Below are 18401 nucleotides of genomic sequence, written 5' to 3' on the forward strand. Positions count from 1 at the left end.
CTGCGCTCTGGCCCGAATATTGCAGTTTCCTTTTTAAACAATCGTTTCCTTCATCAACGGGTGGTGGTGGTATGGCTCAGACCCTGGCTCGGTCTTTGAATATGTTCGGTTTTGTTACTGCACCGCATAAATGGAATCGATCGTACAGACGAAAAGAGGAGAAGAAAAATGCGTAACATTATCACGTATGATCACTATGATCACACAGCGATGACGAATAGAGGGAACGGTGCACGTTCAATTTGTGTCGCGCGCGCCCGCGCAAGGCGACATAATCCCCATTTTTACGCAGCGCCGCATTGCGCAATCACGTGGAATGTGCTCCACAGCCACGGGGCCCTCTGTATCCATCTCTCTCTTCCCGGGCCTACTTTCTTTTCATCCGAAATAAGGAACTGGAACAATCAAGCTCCACGGGGCAGCAGCTCTGCCATAATAACGCTCTTGCTCTATTCATCGATTTAAATTGTGTGTGTGTTTTACGATTTTTTTTGTTTTTCTTGATTGCCCGACATTCCATTTGCTGCCCTGTTCCAAACGTCCCCCTATCGTACACCTGAGAGAGACACACCGGTATCCCAACCCCAAAACTGGAGCAAACTTCAGCTCCTTTCCGTCGCACTTGATTGATGCGCGACGGAGCCAGCACGCGAACGTTTTCGTTTTCCCTACGATTACCACCATCGTAGTAACCTGCGAAACCGCACCAAGACCATACCATACCAACCAACCAACCAACCAACCACTTCGCTATGACTACTTTGTGTGGCGTGTGCCCGTAGGGGATGATCGCGGCTTTTGTCGCGGCATTCGTTTGCCCGTTGCCCTTTACGTAGGACGCGCGGAGGACACATTCACAAGAAAGGTGTCTGCTGTTCAGGTGAAGAATAAATAAAGAAAAAAACGTATCAACAAATCGTAGATACAAGGAAAGAGAGGGAGACACCGAAGGAAACATAATCAACCGGCGACCTTCTCCGTACGGTTTCGGTTCGGTGGCAACTGTCGATGGCACTTGAGGCACATTCGTATATGCACTCAGCCGGTCGGCCGGTCGGTGGGTTTTTGTACTTAAGTACCAAATAAAACTACGCATTTGTGAGTTCTTGGCAAAAGGTTGGTGGTGGGTCCAATCGGACGGACGCATTAGTAGTACGGGTGGACTGGCCACCGGCGACGGCGACTACGTTTGTCTATTACGTAAAACCGACAAACGACAAATCGCTCCAAATGGCAATATGCGGCAAGGTGCCTACACACACACACACACACACACACACACACACACACACACACACACACACACACACACACACACACACACACACACACACACACCACACACACCACACACACACACACCACACACACACACACACACACACCACACACACACACACACACACACACACACACACACACACACACACACACACACACACACACACACACACACACACACACACACACATTCTCATATGTTTTTTTTATTGAAAAATGATCACTTTTTCGATCGAACCACTCGAAATCACTTCAGATCAATGCCAGTGCGAGATGAACCGATTTTTTTTTTGTTCGTTGGGTTTCTTTTTATCTCGTGCAACGAAAGTGAAAGATCCTCTTCCAAACACGCCCACACGGACACACGCAACAGGGGTTTTAGCGATAAAACTGCTCCAGATGATAAACAAAAAAAAAACTATACCAATGGTAATGATGCAAACCGACTCCACACGAAAGACTTCAATGCGGCATCGACGCGTAAGCGACGAACCTCTACTCCATTAGCGTTTGGCGTCGTCATGTACACACACACACACACGGCGGGGAGGAGGAGCGATAAGTGACCGAATGGCCCCGCAGTGTACGTACAACGCACTGGTCGCCGATGCAATTGACACCGATGCGTTATCTACGTTAGGGTACAGGACCTCACCACCCGCCCGCCCGCTCTCCGTGGCACGCATCGCATCGGTGACCGAAACGATCTGGTGCATCGTCCTCCATTCATCTGCAGGTTGGTGGTACGTGTACAAGCTAAGCCAGCACCCGATTGCATCATTGGCATTTCACTGCAAACAGCTTTGCGCGGGAGGGAGAGAGAGAGAGAGGAAAGGCAAAAAAACATCAGATCGGCTAATTAAACTGGCTTCTTTCGTTTCGGAAAAAAGCCCCGCCGTCATTCAAAAGGGCCCGCAAGATGCTTTTGATTCCTTATCGAAGAGTAGCGAGTAATCGAGATCGTGGTTTTATCTGCTTTTCATCTGTTTAAAAACACGATCGTTGACGCGATGCGATGATGATGCTGGCGGTAGTATTGATCGGTTCGATCGGCACTGCGGATCGATGCTGATCTTTTCCACCCTTCTGTACAGCGACATTCCATCGAAACGGTACACACATAGCATTGACCGAAAACGGTGCGCTGAGTGCTGCGAGATCGTTTGCTAATGAGATAATTAAATCCACACTAAAGCACAGCACGGTGAATCACACGTCAAGGGAGTGCATTGCGCATTTCGCATAAATGCATAAATGGTCACCTTTATGTTTTAATTAAAGCCATACACAAATTCTCTGCTTTGCATGCTTTAATTTAATATGTTTTTAATTTATCTTTACGCCGATCAAGATCTCTCTCCCCCTCGGATGAATGAAAATCCCCTCGTACGGAAATTGTTCATTTCCCGTTTGGAAAACTGTTCGGATATTTAGAGTGAACGAAGTGCGAACGAACGCCATGTAATGAGTACCTCCAAACATGCCCATTATCATAATACGGCTTTTGGCGTGGAAGGCAGACTATGCGGACAGACACACTATTAAAAGGAGCCCATTTCAGGGAACGGTCGACAAAGGGGCAAAGCAAAGACTGTTTCTCCCAAGATCGAACGAGATAAAATTTGAACGCTCGAGCGGCTGGAAACGATCCCCACGTCGGTCGCCATGGTTTTCCTTGGTACGACGATGGTGCAGTGAGCAATTTCCCAGCCCATTTGCTTTCGGCTCGGATATGGGGAGCAAAACGAGGGAAGCAAAAACGGAAGCGAATCAGTTTGAAGCTTTTCACTTTTTCAACCACCCATCATCAAACGGGGCTGCTTTTTGAGTTTCAATTTAATATAGGTGAAAATGGTGCATGTCATTCACACTTGCTTTGCTTGGGCCCCGTGAAAGAAGGAGGAGAAGTAACAAGACATAACAGCACTTCGCTCCATCACATTTCAATTGAAAATTGACATATGAGGCGCGAGGAGGGAGGAAATTTCGCTCACACTTTATCTTCTCGCGTAATCCGTATCGCGGATGCGCACGACGGGGGGGGGGGGGGGGGGGAGACGAGCGCAGCAAGTGCAGATTTTAATTTCGCGCATACGCGCATACGGGCATCCCAAAAGAGGAAGGTAATTTGATTACATTTTGAGCGTTGCTCAATCAATATCGAAACGCGGGGGCACGGTCGGTTTCGCATATGTTTGGCGCTTTTTTTTCCTTGTTTTGGCGTACATCCACACCCGCGTCGATTATTAATCATCCGCGTCTCGTGCCTTTTTTTTTTTTAGCTCTCCAATCGCATCGATCGCAACCGTAGCCCGGGTGACCCGCGTGCCTCTTCTTTGCGGGTGAGATGTTGCTCTTGTTTTGCTGTCGATCCGGAGGAGACACTGGCGAGACACAACCGGGCAGAACAATGGCAGCGAGGGAGCGAAGCGAAATCCATCTGTATATAATTTTGCATCCCATAACGTACACGGAGCAGAGAAATGGAGGTGCTGCTGTGTTGTGTGTGTGTGGGTTGGCCTCAGAGTACGCGCGCGCACGCCTGAGCTTGCCTGTCTGACTCGATGCCGCTGACATAATGGGAAATTGGAGTGTGGTTGCGTAATGGTCAAAAAAGAAAAATTATGAACCATCATAAACAAAAAATGTTCCCCATGCACCGTACAGTCGCTCAGGAAACTCAGTTTTGTTTCTTTCGGAGGTAGATTTCGATATTAATTTCACAAAGCTTCATTCCTTGTTGCTTGAACGCTCATTGAAATCACTATTGAATTCCTCATTTTAGCATTCATACAGTTGATCTTGATATGATGTAATGACAGTAGCGACAAATTTCAGGGACAACTGTTTGATTGATCGATTTCAAGATTTATCTAAATGCAAGAGCAAGAGACTCAAACGCCCCATCGCATGCGTTTCTAACCTCCCCTTGTTTTATCACTTTCACTCTCAATCCCTTTAATGCACTAACCTGCCTCGATCGACGATGATCCTGTTTGCGTATAATGCAGCTGCATCCACCATGCATAGCTTGAACCAATTATTGAACCAATGACTTTAGCGCAAGCGACGAACCCTTCGTGCAGCGGTAGTTGCAGTGGAGTAAAAGAGACACCAAAAGCAGTGCAAAATGGGACTGAAGAAGAGGGCTGTGGGGCAGTTCGCAGTGCAGTGGAGGGGTGAATAAAGGGGAGCAAACTGCTCGCAAAGCTTGCAAAGCATGCAAATTGTGTTTAACGATCGCTTTGAAAGCAAACACATACACATACACACATGCCGATGAATGCGATACCTTTTCTTCCCGTGGCCACGCGAGATCAGAGTAGGCGGTGACGGGGGCCCGGGCTAGCCTACTGCTTTACGCCGATCAAGGCGTGCAGTGCTGTTACATCCGGTTCAGGGAAAACCGGGGAAAGGAAGTGTATGTGTGTATGTGTGTGTGTGTGTGTGATCTTCGATCGCGCTTAGAGTGCTTTATGTCCATCACGGAATATTATGACGGAAAACATTTGTGCCTTGACCACTTACGAAGGTCGCATTCAGGCGCGCGCGCACGCTATTGAGAATTGGACACGGTAGGCCGAGGTCATTGCGCAGACCAATTTTCCTACCTCGTGGTCGTGATGCCCTTTTCAACCCAACAGGTGGGAGGAAAAATGGAGCATCAACCTTCAATGGTTTTCACTTTCATGCTGCTTTGGTGGTGAAGGCAAGGGACGCGACGCGGGATATCAATCGGACAAGCATATCAAATCCATCAAATGCCGGACATATCACCTGTCGAAGGGCAATTGGAATTGTTTGCTGCTCCAAAAGTGGGGCTGTTCGGTCATTACACGGGGTGCGGGGAAATTCGCCTGAAATGATACATACCCGTAAGAGCTTTATGGTGTTATACACACACACACATATACGCTTTAATTAGCATCTGGCATTCGGGGCAAACGTATTGGCATGCATCTATGATTACAAGTGCAGTGTGTGATGATTGCTATTTTGCACATTGTAATCCACGCGATCATGTAACTCGGAAATCGAATGCATCGCACAACAGTTATCAGCGAATCCTGGCTTGCGTCAAACACTGCCCCCCCCCCCCCCCCCCCCACCCACACACACACACACACACACACACACACGCAATTCCAATCGCCTACGATCTCGTGCGATCGCTCGAAGAAACCGATCAAGCTTGAAGAAAGCATTTGTTTATTATGCCTCTTCTCGGTGCAGCCAGTCCTCTTCTGCTTCAAGAGGAAAAAAAAGAAAAACAAACACGCACGCACCGAAAATAGCTCCCGCTGCCAAGTGCATTCTCGTGTGTGATCGCGCGTATGAAAAGCGAAAACCACGCGCACTGTAAGCAAACAAGCAATATTAGGGTAGGAGCAGGACGAGCGAGGAGGAGAAAAAACATTCCGAAAAACAAACGAAGCTGGAGCAATTTCATAGAGTGCAGCTGAAAAACCAAAATAAAAAAAAAAACGGCATCCAACTACCGAGGAGTTAGTAGAAGCTGCTTTCGTTCCGTTTATTAAGCTTTTCTTTACGGCAATTCAATCCTACCCCCTTTGAGCTACTAAACACACACGCGCGGCGGCGCATGGGCTTCTTTCCCGCGAACGCGCTTTTCGCGATCACTTTCCATCGGTGCTGCCCCCCCCCTTCTCCGGGGCGCATTTTATCGGCTTTCCCTATACGTTGATGGTATGAAAAAAAGGGTTCGATGTGGGGGGGGATGCTTTCATGCTCGATCTTTAGTAGCCCTCTTTTTTCGTGCCTAAAATCAGGCAAGCTTTGGATGCCGCACAATGGTGGAACGGGAATGGGTTTGGTTCGAGCCATTAATTAATGAACGATAAAGAAGAGTGAAAACGGAAACTAAAGGCAATATCATAATCGCAATCGCTAAATCATGCGACGGAAAAAGGGTGATGGCGCTGGGTGGATTTATTTAATTATGAAAATGAATAACAAATTAAACAGTTTCTATTTATTACTATAGCAAAACGAATATAGACGGACACGCACATTCATCAGAGCAGCTTTTAAAAATGATACATTTTAAATGTTCAATGATCGTTTAAACTGCCCGTCAACGTCAAAGATCCTTCGATCTACCCGAAATGCGTGGCATAATCAACAGTAAGCATTTTCCAGCATTTTTATCATTTTCTCTATTAGCATCACGAGTGCAACACGTTTTGTTTCTTTATCTTTAACAACGGCATCTCTCACTCTCTCTCTCTCCTGCACACTGTTTCCTTTTCTCACTCACACACAATGATCGTACGACGGGGGGAGCAGGCATGGGAAGAAACGTGCGGCGCGCATTGGACGCTGCAAATTGCAACCCCCGAACAACCCCGTCGTACGTTCGTCGTTTCGTCGTCGCCGTTGGTTGAAGTCGCTCGGGTTGGAACTGTTTTTGAGCCAGCTTTATTTTTCGGTAGTGGGGTACGGGGCTCTCAATGGGAGGCCCCAGCCCGCGCAAATGGTGTGCATCGGGGAGAGGCGGTAAAGCAACAGGGGTGAATGGGGCGTAAGCCATATAAAACATTAAATTCGTCCGCACCGGCAGAACACTCGTGCATGAGACGGCATCCATAAAGCAACAGAGGCAGCAGCAGCAGCAGCAGCAGCAGAAACAGCAGACGACGAACCCTTCAGAGTTGGAGTAAAGAAGTGTTTTCAAAGAAAAGGTGTTTATTTTATCAGAATATTATGTGCAAAGTGTAATGGTTTAAGGACACACAAAACGAAAGTGAGAACGGAGCAGGAAAAGCAGGTCCAGACTCAAGTGTACGAAGCTCTCTGTAACAAAGTGACGGACACCCGAAGTGCAACGAACAATATAACAGTGCTCGAACGAGTACACGTGTTTGAGTGTGTTACTTTTGCACACTGAAGTGAAAAGCTCGCATCCCCCAAGTCAACAACCCGCGAAAAGTACATCCTCCGCACGGGCACGGTGGCTTCTCACCTTGGCGGCCTTTGATCTTGCTTTCATGTTTTCCTTCCGTCCACACTATTGCACCTCTTCTTATGTAGATCATCACCTTGCTGGTGCAATGTATTGTTTATGTGTGTGTGTGTGTTTTCCCTTTTGCTCCTACTTGTCCGTTTGCATATTATGATTCAACAACTTTCCTTCGTTCGGACGCGATCGCGCGCGCACACCGTAATATGCGATTATAATCGGAAAGCATAACAATTAAGCGCACCGAAAGGAAAGTGAAGCAGCACCCGTTTTGCTCTCGCTTTTCTTCGATCGGTTGTCGGTTGGCTGTTGTACACGTTGTTGTGCAGCAGCATAAATTTCTTACCCAGCTTACCACCCTTCTCCTAATCATACTCAACCCATACACACACAACACGCGCGCGCCGTATGCATTCATCTTGTTGCGTTCGGAATCGCGAAATTTTTAGCTCCTACTTGTGAAGGAGACAGCCGGATTAGCTCTCTCTCTCCTTCTCCCTCTCGCTGTCTTTGTCTATTTCTTTCTGATCAGGCAAATGCACGATCGCGTGGAAAAAGTAGGGGAAAGTGGGAATTCGAAGTGAGCGAAAAGTTTGGTTCCTTCGGAAGCAGGCAGCCGTCCGGTGGCTACAGTTTGCGGTGTGCCGTTGTGGACGTTGGATTGGATTGATTTGGATCGCCCCCAAAAACGTAACACAAAAAAACGCGTCGAAATAACTATCGCACACAAAAAAGCATCGACAGCAGGTTTTAGTGCATTAAAATTGTTGCATTGTTGTGGTTTTCAATAGAGAAAGACATTCCAAAATTCAAATTATTACAACCAAAAACACTTTACATGCGTCAATTTCTATACAAATTAAACAAAAGCTCTTCTTTTGCTTATGTTATGCTCAATAAGTGTGCTTTGTTTCAGTGAAAGTGATCGAGTTCCGTTTGTTTTCCTTTTCCCTTTTACTTCCCAGTGTTATCCGGTGTTGCTAGTGCCGTCAGACCGTAAGCTCAGGTGTTCAGCGCGAAAGGAACCACACAAACTACAAAATGAGGTACGTGTGTAAACCGTTTTGCAAACATTTCATCCTCCCGAAAACATGTCCACCCAGCACGAAAGATCTAGCACACAATTGCACATACAGACAGCAAACGCCCCGTTTTCAATTTAGCCCATGAAGCAACTGAGCTTTAACACTCGATCACGACCCCATTTCCCTTTTCCTACGGGCGGTACGACCCATAGCCCGAGGGGTGACACAGTGGTGACACATCAGTTTCAAGCGATACTACGCCCTCCCCCCGTCCGTCCGTCAGCTCTGGTGGTCCTTTTGGCGATCCTTTCATCATGTTCCCGACGCCTCACGCCTCCATTTCGACATGCATGGGCGGCCCGTTTGCATGGGGGCTCCACTGCTCCGCCAATCAAATAATGGCCCGCCTGTCCCATGCTTCCCCCCGGCGGGAACACTGCTGCTTCCAATATCATTAGCTACGAAATTTGTCGTGTCCGGGGTGTTCAACGTTGCTAATGTTGACGACATCATGTCACGCCCTCCGGCGAATCATGCCGGCAAACAAGGGCATACAGCACGCGGGGACCGAAGGGGAGGGCTGGTTCCGATTTCCCAACCCGGTGGTACACTTATTCCAAACGTGAGAGTGAACGATTATTTCCCTTTGCTGGCAGCGGCAGCAGAGTTCGTAGCACCATCTGGAACGATACTGTGCTGACAGCGATGTTAGCAGGAGATTAGCAGAATTATGTTGCAATTGGGCATGGTTCAGTGTGAAACAAAAGGCGAAACCGTGCCATACCGGCCTGTCTTAGGTCGATAGGATGACAGAGCCTGTCTGGTATCATGCGAGAGGCAACATTTCTCTATCGTACGGCTCGGCCTTTCGGTGTATTCTTCTTCAGGGACTTCCCCCAAAGCCGTTTGTATTATGTTCCCTCGAGGCATTACTTTACATATAGCAACGAATGAATTGCTAAACACAAAGATAGGTCGGTCGGACTAAAGGTTGATTAAGCGTCCGTTTCGCGCAAGTCATTAGCACCATCCGGGCCGGGAGCAATGCTTAACAAGTTGGAGAAAAAATAGCAACACAACAGACGCCAACTGCAGCATATTTAATGTGGCAAATGTTGGTATGCGAATAAGGTACCTGTTCACCATATAAAGGTGACCTTTTGCAAACATAAAATCTTGCTATCAGAGCAAAATAAAATTTATCCTTCTAATAAAATTTAATACCGCCCAGAAGCCATCCATCATTAACGCGCTCGAACGGAGCGGCGCAGAAGCAATCAAACCCATTCATTAAGCCCAAAACGATCGGACGGATCTCTCGCACGCACTTTACTGCTGCCTGCAGGGCATCATTGCATCACCATCACTGCCGAGATACCCCCCCGTCGGGGACACTTCGCATAACACTCGTTTTACAAAAACAAGTTAAAAATGAGGGTAAAGAAAGGCAAAAAAAAACTATACCCCACACACTACTGACCGACTGACCCAACCCGACCCGACCCGACCCGTTCCTTGCCAGAACGCATCTCTCACACAGACCGGGACTGGAAAGAGGTTAACAGCGTACGTGCGTGCGTGCATTGCACCGAAAATGGATTGCAACAGGGGCGCACGAATGCACCAAGATCTGGTGTGTGCACTTATCTAATACCTGTCGCACTGGAACCGGACCGGGACCAGCCGCCGCCACCGGTCCCCAGCATTCCCCGGGAAGCAAAACTCGTTGTCGTCGATCCAGGAGGGGCTTGGTTTTGCTTGTTCGGGCTACGAGTAGATTTTTCGCTTTTACTTTCTTCGTACACGATCGCTTTCTATCGAGAGTAAAGGGGGAGGGGAGGGAGGGAAAAACATGATCCCCTCGCCTACATGTCCCTTCCCCTTGCTGCGCTCCCGATCATTTTGCGTAGTCATCGGTTCTTTTCACTGCAAACGGGCGGCGAGTAAAAAAGGCGGCAAGATGATCATTATTTATTATTAACATTTATGTTGCGTTTTTTGCTCTCGTTCTCTTTCTCTCCTTGTTTCTCTCTCTCATGCTTTCATTTTGATGCTGGTTCAATACATTTCTCACTCGGGATGGTGCGATTTTTGCTTTGCTTTTCTGCAAACATACACGAGATCACGAGAGGACCTGCCATGCTCGCTAAAGGGTCGGAGGAACACGCTTTAGCGCCCAATCCTTTCTCCCCGCCCAGCCCCCGTTTCTCACTGTCCCATAAATAACGCGATCGAACGGCTCGTCTCTTTCGGTGGTTTACGTAACCCGAGCGACCGTGTACGACGGTTCCTTCCAGACGAACGACTTCAATGCAAGACAGCAGCAGACGACGAACCGAGACGAAGAAAAGACAATTTTATTCGGAGTACAACAACAAAAAAAAAACACAACCCCCGACAGAAAAGAAGGAAAATCCGAATCAGGCTGACCGGTCTTTTCGCTGCAGTCGGGGCAGTTAATGTCCACTGCCTCAGAAACCTGTGCGGTGGCACTTACCCACAGAGCGACTGCAGAGGGGTACGTGTGTGACGGTTGAATTGAAGAAGTAACGATTTCGCAACCACTTTTGGAGAAATATCAGCAGCCCTGCTGCTGCTGCTGCTTCTGACCAGTGTGTGAGGTGTAATTCCCACGACCTCCCCACATCACGCGAAACCACATCGCGAACGCATCTCAATTCCAATTTATCACCATGAGCCTCCGTGAAACCTCCCCAGCTCGATGCTTGCTAAATGAGCTGTGAGGATAAAAGCCAGAGAGCAGCAGCAGCAGCCGCAGCATACGGCAAATTGTTGATAAATGATCGTGTACCGCATGACGCCACGGACGAGCGCAAAAGGTCGAGTGTGGAAGCTGGCCAGCAATTGGTAAAGATCACGCCGCTACCAATAGCGGCCCCCCGTGTAACGTGATGAGAGTAGCATTCCCGGACCATCCCGGGCCCCCGGGAGTGATTAATGAACGCGAACGCGGGTTGCACAGAGGGCAAATGAAATCTTTATGCACGGGGAGAATGTCATAAGATGGTCGTCCATCTCCAGAACATCCCACCTGGAGCCAGGCGGCGTCAGAGAGAAAGAGGAAATGTTAGATAACATCCCCAGCCCCCGGGCCCTTGAGGAGGAGACGGCGTCCTTGGACGTTTCTAAATCGATTAGTCAAAATCGAGAGCTTGACGAAATTGTAACCACAAATGACGATACATTCATCTCATACTGCCTACGAACAAATGGCGTATCCCACTCCTGGTGGCCATGAAGGTAGTAGCGCAGACGACGACGACGATCAATCTCCAACCAGTGAGGCAGTGGCAGAATCTTCAACAAGGCAAATGACTGATGCAAATGACATGTGGCACACGCTGCGCTTTTCTCCTACGTGCGCAGTAAGATGCCTTTCCCGCCTTTGGAAGCCTTTGGCTGGCATGCGCATTGCGCAAAAGCGTTTAGTCACGTTAATTACTACCATTGCGGCGCGATTTGCACTTCGTTGCTAGAAACCGGCATTAGCATTTCGGCGGGGGAATTCGATTGCATAGGAAACGGTTTGTGCGATGCGTCTTGCAGCTGCTGTTCGTTAAGTGCACCCTTTTGTAGGGCACATCTGCTTGGAGCAGTTGAAGTTGGCAAAACAGATAAATCAAGCTGCAAGCTGTGTCCAACCGATTCCGAAACGCGACCGAACGCGCAATTGAATTTCGAAAGAGAAAATGCCTCGCTTTGTAAACGCTAATCCCTTCCTCCCCTCCCTCCCCCAGTCTTAGAAACTGACCACTGAAAGCCGAGCGAAAGTCCAAAACGGTAGGAAAAATGACATGCGAAGAAACAACACAACAATATGATTGTGGTCATAAAAACATCACTATACAGCCTGTTGGGCCAATGCAATGTTGCAATCCCGTGCGCGATGCATTCCCGCTGCAACCGAAAACTGCCATTTCATTTATGGCTCGCCCCGTGGCAGCTCGAACAAAACTACCGGAACTGGCGGGCAGCAGTAAAAAGCCATAAAATCAAAGCCTCAAAGTGTCATAATGAGGCGGAAAACATTCGTCATCCGGCGGTTTCCATTTCTCCGCTGCCTTACTTTGTACTGCCATTCATTCGCCGATCTTTGCGTGTACTTTTGCTCCATTGCATTGCTGTGGTTGAGAGATTTTGCAGATTCGTGTTCACCGTACGACGGTGCCACAACTTCTCACGCTCCCCCCTGCTCAGCGGAAGTGATCATTTTTCCACAGCGGCAACATATTTTTTCTATTAATTTTACCCCCGTTTTCCCCCGTTCAGCATGATCGGTGACGATGATTTAGACTCCATTTTTGGAACAAACAGTCGAAACAGTCGGCGGAAAACGAAAGAATAAAGCAATTGCATAATCGAGCCACATCCGTGGTGCGCCAGTGGAGACAGTGGTGTCACCGGAAGAAATTATGACACAGGATCTGTTTTCTACGACACAAACACACACACACACGTTACCAAAACCTCTAAATTGTTGCAATGAAAAGCAACGAAATAACAAGCACCTTTTTTGATCGAGAGTGAAAGCTTTCGGTTGTTAGATTTGATCGCAATTTACCATCCATCGTTTGTGCGACAATGGACGGTGGAATTGGACCAATTCAATCAACCATAACTCAAAGCAAATCTTTCTCCGATGGGGGGTTTTCCCATCCGGTTCAGTGTACCTATTATTTGCTGCCAGCTAGATTTGGGAAAGTAACAAACACAAACAAAGCTGCTACGCAGTGGAAAACACATGTTTGTAGAAATAATAAAATTTTCCAAAGCATTGCTTTGATTTTCTCCCCAACGATGCAGCGGAAACAATGCCACCGCGCACACTCACACACACACACTCTATACTCACATGGAATGCATCATTATTGCATCCAAATGGCCTTGGGAGTACACCCAGTGCGGGCCAACTACTGAGGAGGGAATGCCCTCACGAGCCAATTATTGTTGTTTCCATCCTCATCTCCCCCCCTGTAACGTGCCTTCGAGCCGGCCAATACCACTTCTGCAACGGATGGGTGGAGATGCGTTTTAAAGGGCTACCACCCCATTTGTCCCAGTTGATTGCCACCGGAGATACACTCAAGATCTCGGCGCAGTCGATTGTGCCTGTTGTACACCTAGAAATGTACCTCCAGCAAGATCTCATAGTGTGCAGTTGTTCGATCGACTGACCGAGAACCTCGCGTAAAGATTGACCTCGTTTCATTTGCCCATACGAACCATCTCGTTAGGAGATTGATCGCGCAATGTTTGCACGCACGCACACGTGCGGCACAATCACTGCGCGACACAACACTGCGGGAGAATTCTTCGGACATGATGCAACCGCCGAGTGGCATCTTCCCTCATGTGTGTGTGTGTGCTTTTGGTGTATTTGCACCGAGCCTGGGGTGATCTAAATTATCTTCTGCTTGGACAGCGGAGCACAGGCACGACACCCTCTGGCGTGAGAGAGCCACCTTGGGTTGCCGAAATCAACCGCCAGGCATCCGCTGTTGTGGCTTGGGTGATGAAACGAAATCGAAACGATTAAGTACGGGAAAATATTGCAACTTCACACTGTGCTGTGCTGCATGCTGTTTAGTTCATCTAGAGAACCCCGGTGGTATTGCACAAATTCGGTCGCACCAGAGTAAGAGCAATTCACACATGGTGGCGATGGTGGACATGTTGCATGCTGTCTCTTTATGATGGCTTTATGGCGATGTGAATTTTCACGCGGGAAGTGAACGTTAATCTACTTTTAATAAGAAGGAAACTTACCCCCAAATGTGTGTGCGCCCCATCTTTGCAATCCGAGCCGGTGGAGCGAGGACAACTTTACCACTTTGTAGGCTGGCTGGCTGCAACAATAAAAGTCACGAAACACGATCGATTACTTGGATCGTATCGGCATAACCTCATCTCTCGGTGCTGCTGCTGCTGCTGCACCACTAATCCTTGAAGTGACAGGTTACACATCATCCCTCAGTAGGCCGCCCCGCTCAGACCGTGGCTGTCATGGAAATACGCCTCACTTTCCTCGCCATCTATCGGGCCTTTATAATCGCTGATATAATAAAACAACTCGATTCTCATAACGGTTTGTCATCGTTTGTCAGCACGCTACCTGCACCACGCTGGATAGATCCTGTGGATTGTGTCCACTTTGCTACCTGAATGCTGATGTCTACCGTGCGCTTGGGTAATCGACACCGTTCCGGCATGCCGGCAGATCAGTTTGTTACTCTCGCTCCGGCTCTGGCTGGATACGCGTTTCGTCTCTGAAGGGCAAATGACACCTCGTCTAGGTGGTCGTCTCCAACCGGGAGTGGAGGTGGAGGAAGAGGCACTGGTTGCGTAAGCGTCGCTCCCCCCACACGCACCCACACGGTCGTTGCGATCGTTGGGAATCGGACAATCATCAGCGGCGATCTGGCCACACAAACCGCGCTCGTGTCGTTGGATGGATGCCATTTAGCGAGACAATCCTTCCCTTCCCCCCCAAGTACATGATCTCATTTCCTCCTCCACCGAGACACTCGCTCGTCAACAAGGCCCAAAGACAATCGATCAGCGATCGTTTGTGTGCAAAGTGTGTAAAAGGTGTAGAAAATTGCACCGCACATGCAGATGAGGATCGCAAATCGACGCGTTTGTGCTACGATCAAGTGATCGGTGGGAACAAGACTCCCCGTTGTTGTTGCTGAAGAAGAAGAAGAAAAAGCTCTTAGTGGTTCTCAGCTTTCGGCGCGCACCGGTAAAGGTTATGACCCTCATCGTCGTGGGTGCATGAATCAAAGAAACACACACACACATGTGGCCGGAGCGAAAACGGCTTTTAAACGGGCGAAAGTTCACCAAAAGACTATATTCCATCGCTCACTACCCCCTTCGCTTCGCTTCTCATCGCTTTCGAGATGCATTTATGATGATGATGCGTGTGACTTTCGGGGCTGTTGTGCAGGTTGCCAATTTTCCGCCACCTAATTGGCCATTATGGGGGGATGGGAATGTGTACGTGGGCTCAATGTCGGGGGAAACTTTCTTTATGCCGGCTGCTCGCCACTTCCCACTTCCTGCACCCCTTAATCATGCGTCGAAGCGGCTCATCAGCTCAACGCAACGCCCTGCAATCAAACGTATCGCCGACACACTGATTGAAGTTGCTCATTTGGCGTTTCTTCCGTCTTCTCCACCGACAGATTAACGCTTCAGCTTTGCTGCGGAATACTGCTGCTGTGTGTAGTATCTGGCCAGCAGTACAAGCAGCAAGCGGGTTCGCCTGCCTCCTCCGCATCGTCCGCCGCCAGCAGCTCGTCCGATGCGGTCCCTGCCGCGGCAAACAATGTGGCGTACCGTGCCCGTCCCTACTCGAACCAGTACAGCAGCAGCTCGTCCGAGGAGGAAGAGGACGACCGACCGGTAGCATCGTACAACAGTGGCCGTCAGCAGCAGCAGCAGGGTGCCACGCTGAAGAAGAGCTTCAAGAAGCCGTCCTACTCGAGCGAAGAGCTGGAGCAGGAAGAGGAACCCGACCGGCTGACGCTGCTGCTGGAAAAGTCGCAGTTCCAGTGTACGGGCCGCACGACCGGCTACTACGCGGACGAGAGCCTCGGCTGCGAGGTGTTCCACTACTGCCAGGAGAACCAGAAGCACTCGTGGATCTGCCCGGAGGGCTTCACCTTCCATCAGGTGCACCTGATCTGCATGCCACCGTCCGGGGACAACATCTGCGAGCAGTCGTCCAAGTATCACTTCGTCAACGATTACCTCTACAAGCCGATCAACATGGAGGAGCACATGACCAAGCCTAACGTTACACTAAGGTAAGTCGGCGAGACCACACTATTCTCAGAAGACGTTGAGATACATCAGTTGCTCATCCGCTTTCCAGGTATTCGGAGCGTTACTATCCGGAAAACTTCTACGTTGACGAGCGTCACTACGACGAGGAGCGTGTCCTGCGCCAGCACGAGGAGCGCCACCAGCCCCAGCAGCCGATCAAGCAGACGTACCACCACCAGCCCCAGCAGCAGACGATCCGCAAGCAGCCGGTGTACGCCACGACGCCGTCCTCCTATCGGTTGCCGTCCTCGCCACAGCCCACCCACAGCGTGTACCGTTCGCCGGACGAGATTAACATCTCGCTGCAGCAGCGACGACCGGCCGCCCAGCCCGGCTCGTACATTCAGTCCACCACGCCCCGCTACGAGGACGAGTCCGAGTACGATAGCTACGAGCGGAAGTAAGTGCTGCCAGCACTACCGGCGCCAGTGTGCAAAACCAGAGAAGGGGAAAAGGGGGTCAGCCCCTTCGTAGTGGCCAGTTGAACGTCACTGCCATGCATGGAACGGGAAGGAATTGCGTTGGAACATGAAGGAAATCGTAGCGCGCCTCTTTTCTTGATCGTTTGCGCGTGTGTTTGAGCGGGTTAGGTGTTAAGCTGTGTTTTTCGTTTTTAAACCATCTTTTATCGATTATCTTAAGATAAGCCAAGTCAAAGAGGGAGACCGCCCATTGCCAAGCCAGATCCAGAGCGTGGTGGGGCAAGTTTCCAATGTCAGAGGGTTTTCAACGGCTTCCTCCTCTGTCCATCATCCGTCATCTTTACCGTGTTGTCGTTGTAGGAGAACTTCCGTTTTCACCTCTTTTCCATCACGAGAACCTCGTGGCGAGAGTGAGTGTTTGTGTTTTTCTTCGTATTAAGGTTGAAATAAAGTAAAATATTTATTTTTTTTTTCATTTATCGAAAATATGTGAGCGTTTTCTTGCTGAATTTCTCAACACGGATCTAATATAGAGGAAAATTCGTTTTTCTTTTCTGTTTGTTGGGACCACCCGACGCACCCACATAAGTTGGATGGGCGTTTTTTTACTAATCAACCTAGAATGAAACATATAAAGCCGTACGATACGTATAAATAAATCCTAATAAATGTTCGAATCTCACAGACCAATCCGGAACCGATCGAGTCGCGTCCAGTATGCATTCGTCCCCTATCACTCCGATGGCCCGTTCGTACCACCGTACCCACCGTCGTCATCCTTCACTTCGGGAGAGGAAAGTGCATTTGTCGCTATAGTGTCACTCTGTGATGAAATCTTCACTCGTGAAGCTTTCTCCTGTTGCTCCTCGCTCACTCCTACCATCGCAGTGCAGTAGCATATGTATATTCCACGGATTCCGTTCCAGCAATCCGGAGCAAGAAAAAGTTGCTTGTGTAGCATGTTGTTCTAAGGCCGCACCCGGAGCGCTCACTACTATTGCAGCGTTTCGCCTTTCGTGACGCACGCCTCCAGATAGTCGATCCGTCGTTCCAGCGTAGTTAGCTTCTCGTTCAGCACCGCCAGCCGGGATCGGCAGGACATATCTACAACAAGGAGGAGGATATTGTCACCATCAACGCAAAACAAAAGTACGCGCCTTAGCCTCCTCCGGAAGGCATTGTTGTCGGCGGATACATACCGAAGGAGTTGAGGAAATCGGTGATACGCTTGATGCTGGCCGTTATCACTTCGATGTACTCTCGATTGGCCCAGTCCTGATGTATTTGTTTCTGGATCGCTTCCCGATGGGCATCCATGTTCACTTTGCCGCTGCACAGTTCTATTAATTTAACTAATTTAGCGAAAAAAGGCTATCCGTTCACTTTGTTGTATTTACGATAGTGACGGTGGTATCGCGATTATTCGGGGCTCAAGCTGTCATGATTGTTTACAGGGTTCGCTGTCCAATAAACAACTGTCCACTTATTTATAACAACAGTCATTTTGAAAAGACACCGTTGGTCAACGGAAACAACTGAAATAAAATCGCACGCGGCGATGCGGCAATATCAAATGATTTTGATTTTGCCGCATCGCCGCATGCGGCAGATTTTCAAGTGCTGTCATTTACGTCAAATCCCATACAAATCCCATTACATTATCTGAGGTGTGAGCAAGTGGTAGACAGCGGTGTCTATTCAAAACGACTATTGTTATTAACAAGGAATTATTGTACTGAAAACCCTGTATCCGTACTGCACACGAATAATCCGCGTTGCGCGATTGACAATGTGTCATTGACTACAGTGATGCAGGAGCAATCTGGTACCATTGCGTATTGC

At 48.9% G+C, this 18401-nt stretch overlaps 2 protein-coding genes across 3 annotated transcripts; one reads left to right on the plus strand and one right to left on the minus strand.

Annotated features, from left to right (window-relative positions):
* Window positions 1-6874: 6874 nt before the first annotated feature.
* LOC121594123 lies at window positions 6875-17004 on the plus strand. Of its 2 annotated transcripts, none has more exons than XM_041917100.1 (4): window positions 6875-6983; window positions 8227-8307; window positions 15495-16118; window positions 16187-17004. In XM_041917100.1, exons 2-4 carry the CDS (start codon window positions 8303-8305, stop codon window positions 16539-16541), a joined length of 984 nt encoding a protein of 327 aa, XP_041773034.1. In that variant the 5' UTR covers window positions 6875-6983; window positions 8227-8302; the 3' UTR covers window positions 16542-17004. The 2 variants fall into 2 exon arrangements, with proteins under 2 accessions (XP_041773034.1, XP_041773035.1); XM_041917101.1 differs by lacking the exon at window positions 6875-6983 and adding an exon at window positions 7901-7951.
* A 111-nt stretch (window positions 17005-17115) lies between these two features.
* LOC121594124 (probable protein BRICK1-B) lies at window positions 17116-17965 on the minus strand. Its single transcript, XM_041917102.1, has 2 exons — window positions 17759-17965; window positions 17116-17663 (listed from the first exon to the last, which is right to left on the minus strand). Exons 1-2 carry the CDS (start codon window positions 17874-17876, stop codon window positions 17554-17556), a joined length of 228 nt encoding a protein of 75 aa, XP_041773036.1. The 5' UTR covers window positions 17877-17965; the 3' UTR covers window positions 17116-17553.
* Between the last annotated feature and the right edge of the window lie 436 nt (window positions 17966-18401).

Source organism: Anopheles merus, chromosome 2L (assembly GCF_017562075.2).
Source record: "Anopheles merus strain MAF chromosome 2L, AmerM5.1, whole genome shotgun sequence".
Lineage (NCBI taxonomy): Eukaryota > Metazoa > Arthropoda > Insecta > Diptera > Culicidae > Anopheles > Anopheles merus.

What these genes read in the sequence shown, in the direction of transcription:
- LOC121594123 (XM_041917100.1), top strand. An exon ending in AAGCCTAACGTTACACTAAG is followed by an intron (nt 16,119 to 16,186) that starts GTAAGTCGGCGA and finishes TCCGCTTTCCAG; the next exon opens with GTATTCGGAGCGTTACTATC.
- LOC121594124 (XM_041917102.1), bottom strand. Translation starts at nt 17,876, where the DNA reads ATGGATGCCCATCGGGAAGCGATCCAGAAACAAATACATCAGGACTGG. An exon ending in CGATTTCCTCAACTCCTTCG is followed by an intron (nt 17,664 to 17,758) that starts GTATGTATCCGC and finishes TCCTTGTTGTAG; the next exon opens with ATATGTCCTGCCGATCCCGG.